Source organism: Lissotriton vulgaris, chromosome 2_1, assembly GCF_964263255.1.
Source record: "Lissotriton vulgaris chromosome 2_1, aLisVul1.2, whole genome shotgun sequence".
In the NCBI taxonomy this organism is placed as follows: domain Eukaryota; kingdom Metazoa; phylum Chordata; class Amphibia; order Caudata; family Salamandridae; genus Lissotriton; species Lissotriton vulgaris.
In genome coordinates, this window is record NC_141687.1 from 1558032251 (window position 1) to 1558045575 (window position 13325).

Here is a 13325-nt window from a genome sequence, read left to right on the forward strand (position 1 = left end):
GGTTTGGTTATAGAATCCCCAACAGCGTTGTGTCTGACGTTGTGTGGCTGTTGTAAAACCATGTGCGCTGACAGTGCATTGCGTGACAGCGTGCTTGTGAGGCCTGCGCTTGTGTGAAATATCACTTTGTGAAAAATTTTTAATGGCCGCTGGTACGATGATTCGCCTTAAGCCCCGCTTGTGGTCCGGAGCAATTTGTGAAAGCGTTTGGCGTCTCCATCTGCGTGCGTGTTTGTCCGCTGTAGTTGAGGGCAGTGGTAAATGCCAAGTGTGTGATCCCCGCTGGTAGGCTGACTGGCTTGAGGCCCCGCATAAGCACCAGACTAATATGTTAAGCTGTGACAGTGTGTTTCCGCTGTAGTTCTGGGCAGTGAAATAGGTAAGTGTGTGATCTCCTCTGCTATGCTGCCTCACTTCAGCCCCCGCCTGAGCCGTGGATCAATATGTTAAGGCGTGAGCTTATGTAGCACAATGCAGACGCCCATAAGGAAGTCTTGTAAAGGGTTCGTTTCTTGGAAGTTTTTCGGTTTGTTTCTTGGAAGTTTTTCGGTGCAGCATTTAGCAGTAATGCCGCCTGAATGCCAAGCCCCATGAATGCCACGCACATTGCTGTTTGGCCACGCCCCTCTCAGAACAGTCACACCCACAAGGGAGTAGTGTGAAGGTTATCAGTAATGCCGCGTGAATGCCGCGCCCTGTGAATCCTGCGCCCATTGCTGTTTGTTTTTTGGCCACGCCCCTCTCACAATGCCGACGTTCACAAGGGAGTACTGTGAAGGCTTGTTTGCCGTGCCCATCGCTGACAGCACAACGCCCACTCCCACAAGGGACTACTTTACCCTTAAGGTTCTTTTACCTTTGTAATGTATATGGTGGTCAGCTGTATAGTCTATGTCCATCTGCTGCAACTGTCCTTTCCAATGCTGTATTGGGTGCTGTGATTGGTGCTGTATTTCTTGAGCTTACTCGCCTCAAAGCTATTTCCACTTGCAGTCATAACCTCATATACCTACTAAATCAACTATTTACAAATCTTTGGACAATCACACACCTTCCACCCAACCACACAGACATTCACTCTCCCATACAAATAGTCACTTAACTTATTAAAAACGAATATAGAGTTTCACATAGGTAGTAATCAACTTATGCAGTAGCTTACACAACAAGACACAGATTGATACAGATATTCACACACTTTAATCACTATCCCATATATTTAGTGAGACACTTTAAATTAGTCATTTAGACAGTCAATCACACTACTAGTAAATTCTTCATACAGACACTAATACTTCCACTCATTCTTCAATGCAGATTCCTATATATATAATACTTATTTAAATATCAACCAAACCACATTCACTGGGTGATGTCATCACTGATGTCATCAATGATATCATTTGAGATGTCATCAGTGATGCCACTGACCATGTCATGAATGATGTAATATGTGACATCATCAGCAGTGGATTGCGGGTGCGCGATTTATAGTTAGTACAACTAACTATAACGAAGGAATTTCAATGGTTTTGTACGAGTGAAGTGTCCAGCTAACTATAACACCCCTAAAACCTATGTTTATTTCAGTGAATTTCTAAGGTTTTTTAAATGCTAATTCCTAACTATAACATGTCTGAAACATATGTTTTTTTCAGTGAATATATATATATATATATATATATATATATATATATTCATAGAACTTGAAAGCCTCCCAACCAACACTTTTGATGCTCAGCTGACATTGCCCATAAACATAATTCTCTCCTAAATAGGCAATTTGTCTTTAAATAGTTGCATACACCTTGAAATAGCAAATAATTTCATGTTCATCATGTTCACTTTGTTTATGTACTTTCGACTAGTGAGCCCAAACCGGGAAACTGCAATGAATGATCTTTTGGAGTTTTTGGGTGATGAGAGGGTTGACAATTATTTCTTTAACCACCCAAGGCGAATCAAAGACTTTCCATTTTGGGATAGATAAAAAATCAAATAAACTTGCAGTGAATGTGTGTGCCCTGCCCAACTCAACTTCAAGAAAGGACTTTAGTAGGTGCATATTTCTGAGCTGAAGATGTGAAGTGCTTCATTATTCCAACACCTTCTCAGCTTTCCTCACTCAGATTCACTGAAACCCTTGGTGGTGGAAAATGTTGGGTCTTGTGCTTCTGAATGGTGCTGAAATTGCTTTGTTCAAGAGAGAGTCTTGCTTTATAACTATGGAGTGGTCTTACATGGTTGGGAAAGCGTGGGCTTGCCAAAAGAACCTTTCACTATCTTGTGTTTCAGAGAAAATAATTCTGTGATATTTCATTTTTTTCTGCCATAAGGAAATTCTCACCAAACGAAAAATAGGTAAAACCATTGCAAAAGTTGGTTTGGGACTTGTTAATAGTTACGAGGGGGCTCAGGCATACTTAACTGTGACAAGCTAGCATGATCCCTTTAGGAACCCATGCTTGGGTCATAACTTCTTAGAAAACAACTGGTAAGAAGAAGAACCTGTTGTAGCTAGTTTGCCTGCAGACGAGCTTCCCTGCTTCACTTGCCAAAAGACTACTGTGAGACTAATTCCTACCTCTAGCTACTACCTCTCCACCAATGACTGGAACCATAACTGTAGAAATGTGTCCCTAAGCAAATACTCAATGTCATTGTGTTGCTGTGGACATCTTGCAGCCTCCTGGGAAACTTGCCCCTAAGGCCTGAGGAGATTATAGCTTAGAGGTGCTGAAAATGAGGATACTTGATACACACCTGGGGAACTCTTGGTTAATTGTGGGGTGCTAGGAGAAACTTTGTGGAGCTGTTGCCATGTGTGGGACCCCTACTTCGTCCATCTGTAACTAGACCTGGTTAAGTGAAACCTGTGCTGAATAACTAGAAACGTCTTCAGCTGAAGTGAAAAACGTGCATCTCAGAACACCTATACGATACCCTCAGAGAAAGTACATGTTGGAAACAATGTACAATGGAGTTCAGCCCATCCTAGTTGCTCTTGCCGACTGAACTTAGGGGCAGATTTACAAGGAAAGTGGTCAAGCGTGTCGTTAAGCCAAGAAGGCTAATGACACACTCTGTCACTTTAGCAATGCACAGCTGAACTATATGTACAACAATTTGGTGCAGCCCTGCTTTTCCCTCTGCACTGGCGCTAAATGTAGCTGCCTAGTGCCAACGCAGAAACACTTGCACCAGAGTGCAAGGATGTCTGTATTGCAGGGGAAGATTGTTTATGTGCAGGAAGGAGTCCCTTCCTGCCCATAAACAAACTTTAAATGGTGTTTTGTAACTTCTATGTGTGCTGCTCAATGCATAGAAGTTGCAAAACGTCATTTTTTAAATGATTTTTTATGTGCAGGAGGGGACACTTTCCTGCACATAATCAGTCATTGGCGTTTTGCAGTTTCCATGTGTTCTGCAGAATGCAGCACACATGAAAACAGCAAAAACGAGGAGAAATTAAACATTTCTCCTCGTTTCACCAGGGTAAGACCAGGTTTTGCCTGGTCCTAATTTTGGTTCTGCCCTACATTTACGCCACCCTTGTAAATATTGGGCAACGTCAAAAACAATGGGTGTTGCAGTGGAACACCCACAGCAACACCCATTGCCCTCACATTTCATGCTAAGTATAGCGTGAAAAGCTGCCTTATTCACAAGGCAGCGTTATGCCACGTTAAGTGGCTTAACGCTGCCTCGTAAATAAGGCAAAGTCCCTAACACCACCACAACATCCTGAAAAGCCATGTTGTGGTGGTGATAGGGGCTTGTAAATATGCACCTTAGTTTGGATATTTATGTTATTTATTTTTATTTACAGTGCTGTCATGTTTTTCAATGTTAAATCGCACCCCTTTCTAAATTTCACTGAAAGGGCAAGAGGGGACAGACCACGTTACAGGTGAATCAGGGATAACCTTATGCAAACTAGTTTTAGTCTGTGGGTCCCTCTACTTAGGCAGTATGGAACAACAATCACTGTTCAGTTAAGACTGTGATCTCTCCCCTCTAGCCAGACTGGCCCTCTACTCATCCTCTCATACAACAACATCATCTTCCTATTCCAGCAAATAGTTGAACAATCCAACACATTCAGGATTCTGGAAAAGGGATTGTTCGCGGAAAACCTCTCTCCGCCTGTTTCATGATGTTTACATTAATCAAATACTTCTGTTGTTCTCATGCTACACAAAACCATCCTGGTCTTAACAAGGAAGAGTGGAGATACCTTTGCAGCACTCATTATTACAGTATCCACAAAAAAAACATAGAGCCACACAATATAGCTATATTTTGTGCCATCTACAATATTGACCCCAATAAAAACTTGAGGGAGAAATACTCACTATCTGTACTTTCAACCAATAATACCTAATGTTGTCATTTGCTCATGTTGTAGATGTGATAAAATGACGAATGATCCCACAATGGTCTATCCCAGTTTGCTCAAGCTCTCAGAGACACACAGAAACAACATTTTGACATCTCAGTTTAACTGGCTTAGTTCTACTGCAAATTGGTATTATCTGTGCGCAATCACCTTCCCAGCACATTCACCCTAGTTATAGTAATCTTGTGATTCAGTCATGGCAGTGCAGTGACCATAACACAACTATGTCTTCTCAGGGATGATAGGCTCAGCAATGTATTGCTGGCTGGGATTACCACTCATCTGCTGGCTGGGATTACCACTCTTCTTTTTCCTCATGGAATCACCAAGAAGATGGCATAGAAGAAGTGTTTCCTGGTGATAGTTAAGAAAAAGCCCACCAGGTTGTGTGGCTGAAACATGCAGCAGCACACATCAACAGACACAACCACTATCCTCCACATGAGAAATCTGTCCCCAGTTACTATTTACATCTCAAGTAAATGCACATTTCTTGAAGGCATACATGGTGATTGAGAACATCGCATAAACAACTTGTTCAAAAATATTCTGGCATGGTTTGTCAGGGAATAAATTTGGTTTTGCACACAATTCACACGCTGGTATAACAAATAGAGAATACATTGCAAGTCACTAGTGCAAAAAATGTCACAAAATTATTTTTCCAGGTTTTAACACTAGCTAAATTACCCTGCTGGCGTACAATGTGTCCAACCCAAACTGCATCCAAGATGTTTCAATCAGTCTAATATAAACAGAACAGTTTAACTGATGGGCTCTAGAATGCAACAGTGACTTAACCAAGTCAATCTTGCACAGTTCCATGTCAACAGATGCAGACTGAGGGAAGAATAATTGCCTCAAATTAAATTCTGATGAAACTGACGAGATGGATAGATTTTTCTACATCTGAGCAAAGAATGGTGACCTTCTTATTAGGGCTCCTGCTCCTCTGATCCTGCTGCATCGGGGGTAGCTTCCAGTGATGAGCTGTCTTACGGCTCCAAAATTGCTACATTTTCTTCTAGCTGCAGCTATTATCTATGGATATTGAAGAAGATTTTCCCATTCCTGCCTACGACTGCTCCTTTTGAGGTTACCCAAGTCATACAAGCATCAATGCTGGATTATGGCAACTTTCATTCTTTGGACCTTCCTCAGTATTTCACCCACAGGCTTCAATTAGTTTTCAACATTTGTACAAAATTCCTTGGTTCCCTGTGGCAAAGTGATCCCTCTTCAAAAGCTTGTGCATATGTCACATGGCCTTGTATTATCAGCCAACATTTATAACAGCATTTTTGTCTCTAGTAGGCTTCCCAAATACTGCACTCTGGTTTCTGTCTCAATATTCCCAGCATCACAAAGGTTACCATAGTGGTGACTCCTTAGGCTGTCAGACAGCAAAGGTTTTGCCAATCTATGCCTTTAACATTACAGACTTCCAGAAATCTCCTTTTCTACAGAAAATGTCTTAAAACCTAGATTGAACATTTACACAATGTGCATGAATATATAAATAAATAAATAAGACAGGAGGCAGTAAAGTTGGTAGGGTTTTCTTAAAATACATCTACACACTTTGAAAGTACTCTGGTTCCTACTTTAAATGACAGCAATGCTTTAGCTTTATTTCATGAAAGTGTTCTCTTCAGTGATAAAGTAAGAGTGAACATTTACAAGAGGGTTGATTGCATTCGCGCATTATTAAAAGTGTTTGTATAACTCTGTTTTTTACCCAACACACCTTAAGTGTTCTTTGATAATGCACAAATTGTTCAGTTGTCTCTGGCTGTACACAAAAAGCCATACCTTTGAGAGCCTCGTTAATATAACTCTTGTAGTAATGTGTCCGCCATGGGTCATTGAGTGATGTCCCACGCTCAGAAATCCCATTCTCAGTGACATAAATTGGGGGGTTGTTGTATTCTTCCTTGATCCAGTTCAATATCCTTCTGAAGCCAAACGGAGTCACTTTCAGCCAGATGGAGCCGGAACCCAACCAACTGCGGTCAACCATTGACCCGACACCCCTACAAAAGAATACCAGAATTCAAAACAGTTTCCAGGCCAAAATAAAATTGAAAATAATACAGGGGCCTTGTTTGAGCTGCCTTTTAGCATTTCAGTTTTTATATGAAAACAAATGAATGTTCCACAAGTGCAAAACATATAGCTACTTTTATACTAGGTACTAAGAGGACACAATGGTTTTCTGGATGTAGGCACAATATAACATAAAGTCCACCCTATGAATGATCACAAGATTACCATTTGTACTGGTTAGCATGTTACCTGCCTTTTGAACTCCATTATGGATTCTATTGGTCTTCGAATTTAGGGAGGAGTCTAACAATCTTTCAAGCTTGATTCCCCTCCCTATAAAATGTTGTTTTTATCTTGGGGTTTTAATTTCTGTGAATTTATTGTTGTGTAGCATCTTTAAGTGTATTCATCTTTCAAAAGCTCTGTCTGAGTATATACATGTGTGTGGATTTTCTTTTATAATTTTTTTTAGGATGTTGTAATTTTATTAACTTACTCCGAAAGGTAAGTGAGATACTTGTTAGATTTTTTCACTGTTACATCTCCTTTATTCAATTAAACCTATCGTTCTACAGCTTCTCTTGTTTTCTTTGCAAAGTCGTTTAACAAAAAAGACAAAGATCTACACCTAGCAGGCTATTGTCACTAGGCTATCCTTTTTTAGGTTTAAACTTAAAATCACTGATAAAAACCCAACAAAAGGAAAAAAGCCTTCATCATTGTAACCATATAAACACTGAAAAATACCTGCATAACCACAAACTAAAATGCCATTTAAAGAAGGGAAAGAGAGTCATTGAGTCATTTTTATTTCTTTCTGAAGGGGCCAACAGAATACCACTTTGTTATACAAGTCAGCAGTAAGAAATACTCGTCTAAGATTATTCTACTTGAGTTTTGTTGTTTAGGGAAGTCACTAAAATATTCTTTCTTCTTCCTTCTCCTTCTTCCAGTTCTGTGTGTTTGGATTAAAGGTGTGGGGATTATATGTATGTTTTAGGTCTGATCTAGTTATTTTACATACTGTAGAAAATCTGGAAATTTAAAACTAATATTTGATCTTCTGCCAGTGTTTAGTTCTTCCACCAATTGGTTAAAAGGCTGGCTCATAAGAATTGTGGCTAGCATGTACTATCACATTTACCCCTAAAAACAGAAATTTCTAACAAGTCACTATTGATAACAGGTGACCTTCCAAACACCCCAGACTTTAAACATTCAGTGCAAGGTATAGTGACAAGTACTTGTGAAACAAATGCTGCCACCAAACACATGGGACAGAGGTGAAGACATGATACAAGACTTTCCACATACCAACAAAATTCATAGCATCAAAGTGCCCCATTGTCATGCTGTTATGTGTGATGCCTTCAGCTAATCCTGGCTTTTTAGCCAACCACATGTTATTGCTGCTTCGTTAGCCCATAGTTACAATGTTCACATCAATTTTCAAATCTCATAACACAATAAGATATCTTTCAAAAGGTCTGGTCTGACTTAAAGTGAGACATTTCTCACGGGGACACCTGCCAGCTATGAATTTCCACTCAACCGCAACATCACCTTAATATAGTCATGAAAAGAGTGCAGAAAAGCAGTGTCAAGCATGCTTGAAGCTTCAAGTCTCAGGTACCTTAAAATGCAGGGCTAAAACTTATTTTAGTGTAATTCAAAATGTTCAAGGTTTTACAAAGTACTTTGCTGTAGTAAAATAGTCAAAAAGCAGCTTTATTCGATTGTTGTACAATACAATCATAAAAGCAGTACATAAAAAACATAATAACGATAGACATCTCATATTTACAAATGTAATTCATCATTCTGCCCGAACTTAAGATAAGTTGTTAACGTCTATCAGAATTATAAATTAGATTAAAACAGAATAGAATCATAGCACGTGAGGCGCAATAAAAACATGCCAACGGAAAAAAAGTACTGTGTGAATCGATTAAATGACAATGGATTTCCTGAGACTAACCACTTTTTTTAAGACATTGCTACCCTCCAGATTTCATGCACATTAGCCAAAGTTTGTAAAGCAATGAACGCTGGACGGCACTGTCTAATCCCCATAGTTTTCAGGATAGGGAGAATCCACACTTTCCTTATGTGACAATAAAATCTACAAAAAAGAACAACATGAATGGTGGATTGTTTGGGAGAGTTGTCACAGGGACAAAAAGTCATTGTTCGTGACCAATCATTCATAGTGGGAAAACTTACAATTTGTTGCAATATTCCCAACCTGAATCTTGTTATTAAAAATCTTTCATATCCTCCAGGAACAATTGCTAAATATGGCTGTATACTAAAATCCCTTAAAATAAGTTGATTTTCTAAAGCAGTGGGTTTCAGAATCTCTGTAGTCAATCGTGACAAGTCCAACATCATCAAACCTTCCTTTTTTTAGATCTTTTCTGCGAACCTCCTGCATGGTAGTTGGTTCAGTAAAATACTCTAGGGGGCCTAAATTCTGCATAAAGTCATGGGCATATCTGACCTAGGGAAGCATTAAAACTTTTTCCATCTTCAGAATCTCAGATAAAATTCCTCTATTTAATTTAGTCTCCTCCTTGGTCCATACCCGATGCCATAGAAGACCCGGCTCAAGTTTTATAAGATCTGACAAGTGTGACAAACCCAGTTCAGCATAACAACCAAATGACCAGGTACTTCTAGGTGCATATAGAATGTACCTTAGGAAATTGTTTTCCACGATCTGGAATGATTGAGTATTTTCCAGACCCCACACCCCTGCTCCATACATTGCCGTTGGAATACTTTTTGCCTGATGAATCTGCAAAAGCTCCACCGGGGGTTTTCTCCCTAGTTTTTTCGAGAACTGGGGGAGTGCAGTGATAGTTCGTAGAAGACTAACTTTTTTGATAAGATTTGGGTCCACAAGTCATCCTTGTGAAATAATATTCCATATTACGAGAATGTCTTAGGTGCCTCTATTTTTTTGCCATCCATGAACATATCCCGACGTTTTTGGCTTCCTCTGCCACATCTCATAAGGAACGTCTTAGAAGTATTCACCAGGAGTCCTAGATTAACCATAAAATCAGTAATCCTAACTGTGTCTGTGACATTAGCATCGCGTCATCGGCATACAGAAGGGCAGGAATCAGATGCCCATTTACCAGAGGGTAGTCATTTTGTTCCTTCACATGCGACTTCCAGGCCGTTTATATAGAGGTTAAAAAGAAAGGGAGCCAAGACACAACCTTGCCTGACCCCCCTTCGAATTGGGATCGGGGCGGTACAACCACCACTTATGCCAAATCGTACTCTCGTCTTAGAATTACAATAAAAATGTCTCAAAAGTGAAAGATGTGTGGATCTACACCTATATTATCTAAAATCTCTCAAAGTTTAGCATGTCTGACTGAGTCAAATGCAGCGGTGAGATCTACAAAAGCTAGAAATAGTCTTCCTTCTTTTACTCTTGTGTATTTAGCCACCAATAGGGCTAAATTAAGGCCCTGTTCGGTGATTCCCACACCTTCACGGAACCCAAATTGAAGATCTGACACAATATTGTTGTCCTGTGCCCAATCATTTAGGCGCGCTAAAATTATGCGGCCCACTACTTTGGTGAGTAGGTCCAACAACGAGATTGGTCTGTAGCATCCAGGATCCTGGCAGTTACCTTTTGCTGTAGCCAGTGTTGACCACTCCTACAATGTCATAACATTCAGTAAGGAGTAGGTGAGTAATCCCCAACTGTGTTCAGAAATGTGTCTATTAAAACATTTGAATAAATCACTCTTTTGTTTTTAATTTATTAATAGTCCTGTAAACCAGACAGAGTCCTGACGAAGTGAGCGTGAGAGGTACTGAGATGTGAGAGAGGGTAATGAGATGTGAGTGCAATACACAGACTTTCCATGTTTAAAACATGCGAACATAAGTCCATTGGATACACTGCCAATTGGAAGACAATACATACCTTACATTACTTCTCCTGTAAATTAAGTATGTGCTTTATAACAATCACTCAAAAAAAAAAATGTTTTGTAAACACTGACTAAACAAAGTGTGTATCTATTTAGGCAATTAAGCGACAGAATAAACACTGATAAGCACTGATTTCAAAATGTTTGGAAAAGACTGAAAAAACATCACTGAAATCCACAAAACAAATCCACTTAAAACATAACAGCCTACTTATATCCTTAAGAATATTACAAATAAATCTTCGTGCTTCCACCACAAAATTTTCATTGCACATCAGGTGTTATTACTCACATCAATGGTATCAATTAATCAAATTAAAGGGCAGGAGTAGGCTTTGCTAGAATTGGAACCCATGTCTATGATCTACGGAAAGATCTCAACGTTGTCTACTTTACTCTCTGAGCCACCACCAGGAAACTATGGGGCAGATTCATGACGACTGGCGCATCCCTGCAAATCAGCAGAGATGTACCAGAAAAGAGGCGTCATGCAATTTTACCCTTGTGCCACCACAGATATGCCGCATTTACAATGCAATATACAGAAGGGTGAGCAACCCAATATACCCTTGCGGGCTTGGGCAAGGTTTGTAGAAAAAATGGCCAGCAAGGGGTTTTGTTTTTTCTAAGATTTTTACAGCACCGTTAGGACTTGTTAAGGTTTAATCACAGTACCTAAGCAAGAGTTCAATCCGTGGCTGTTTAAATTCAATTACAATAAACATAGGATGTTACCACACTAACATCAAGATAGAGCATAAATGTTCAATAAAACAAGGAACCAGGGTTTATTGTCTGAAAGTTATTATTAGACTTCAAGGCAAAATATATAAATTTCTGTACAAAAACAATGAATAATCATAAAACACAGGGTGCATACATGGATATAATAAGGATATTCAAGGCCTTGGTTGCTTTTCCTTGGACATATCCAAATTTAAGTCCAGACTGCTGCGTCACAGTGGTTGATTGGTTATAACCCAAAGTCAGAAGGAAATCAAAAGATGACTTTGAGACAAACTAGGCAGAATTGGACTGAACAGGTCGACGTTTCGGTCTTATTATGGTTATTCTTAAGACCATCATCAGGACTACAAAGTGGTATATACAATTGATGACCCTCTTGCCACAATATAGGCGAAGTAGTAGATGGAACCTGACAGATAGTCCACTTTTAATTGAAGATCAGCTGTCACAGAATATGAGTTGGGATTAATCCGCAATGGGACGTCAATCGAGTACGATCAGGGCGATGATCGTACTCGATTGACGTCCCATTGCGGATTAATCTCAACTCATATTCTGTGACAGCTGATCTTCAATTAAAAGTGGACTATCTGTCAGGTTCCATCTACTACTTCGCCTATATTGTGGCAAGAGGGTCATCAATTGTATATACCACTTTGTAGTCCTGATGATGGTCTTAAGAATAACCATAATAAGACCGAAACGTCGACCTGTTCAGTCCAATTCTGCCTAGTTTGTCTCAAAGTCATCTTTTGATTTCCTTCTGACTTTGGGTTATAACCAATCAACTACTGTGACGCAGCAGTCTGGACTTAAATTTGGATATGTCCAAGGAAAAGCAACCAAGGCCTTGAATATCCTTATTATATCCATGTATGCACCCTGTGTTTTATGATTATTCATTGTTTTTGTACAGAAATTTATATATTTTGCCTTGAAGTCTAATAATAACTTTCAGACAATAAACCCTGGTTCCTTGTTTTATTGAACATTTATGCTCTATCTTGATGTTAGTGTGGTAACATCCTATGTTTATTGTAATTGAATTTAAACAGCCACGGATTGAACTCTTGCTTAGGTACTGTGATTAAACCTTAACAAGTCCTAACGGTGCATTTACAATGCGGCGCATCATGGTGCAAGGATAAACCGATGCGTGACACATCTCCCGTCGGAAGGTGCATTGCTGGAGTCGTGTTGCAAGCGCAATGCAACTCCAGCAATGCTCATGGCCTGCCCATACACAACATGGTGCGTCAAGCCTTACGTCTGCTTCAAGCAGGTGCAAGGTTTTGACGCAGCGGCGTCGGGAAAGTGACTGAGTGAAATCTGGTAGATTTCACTCAGGCACTTTTCCGAGGCGTTCCTGCGCCGGAGCGCCCACCCTCTGCCGGAATGCCCACATGAAACCTGACGCAGGTTTCATGTGGCGCAGGGCTTTACAACAGGATGCATCTCCCTAGATGCATCACGTTGTAAATCCATCGCAGCATGGTGCTAGCTTTACGCCGCCGCTCCATCACAGAAGTGACGCAACAGCGGCGCAACAGTGGCACGCGGGGCCTGTAAATCTGCCCCCTAAATGTCTATGACTAATAAGATCAGGTTGACTAATAGGATGAGCATAATGTCAGCTGAACATATACTGCTTAGCTTTCTTTTTTATGGAAGAAACAAATTAATGAGGTGCCTGCCTAGCACTCCATAAATTGTAAATGACTATGGATCAACCGTCTAAATCGAAGATAGACCATGAGCTTTTGTTCTTAATTTGTTAGTTGCACATGGGCAGTTGGTGGATGTTCATCTGGGAGGAATGAATATGAATACAAGGAGAGTCCGTAGGCCAATGGTCTTAAGGAAAGGGAGATTTGTCACCTCTGCATTTCACACCTACCTAAAGTGGATCAAACCACAAATGCATAAGTTTGGCAGGAAACGCATCAGGGTCATTAAGAAATGTCTGAGCCATTCTCCTCCTTGCCAGAGCCCTCACAGGACTGCAACAATCCCTTGCATCACGAATAGGAAACATACCACTGGCCGCGCGAGATAGGTCAGGGAGGCATTATGTCGGCCTGGAGTTACGTGGGGACATGCAGTACATATCGCATTATGCCGATGACCTGCTTATGTTTCTGCCCACACCGGGTGAGATCTTATCGGAAGCGACA

The 13325-nt window shown here is 40.3% G+C and overlaps 1 protein-coding gene across 1 annotated transcript in view; it reads right to left on the reverse strand.

Annotated features, from left to right (window-relative positions):
* LCT (lactase) overlaps window positions 1–13325 on the reverse strand; it is a 228942-nt gene that overhangs the window by 78086 nt on the left and 137531 nt on the right. The window contains exon 15 of the mRNA XM_086957445.1: window positions 6212–6432. Coding sequence (XP_086813571.1) covers window positions 6212–6432 — 221 coding nt within the window. The remainder of the gene's footprint in view (window positions 1–6211; window positions 6433–13325) is intronic.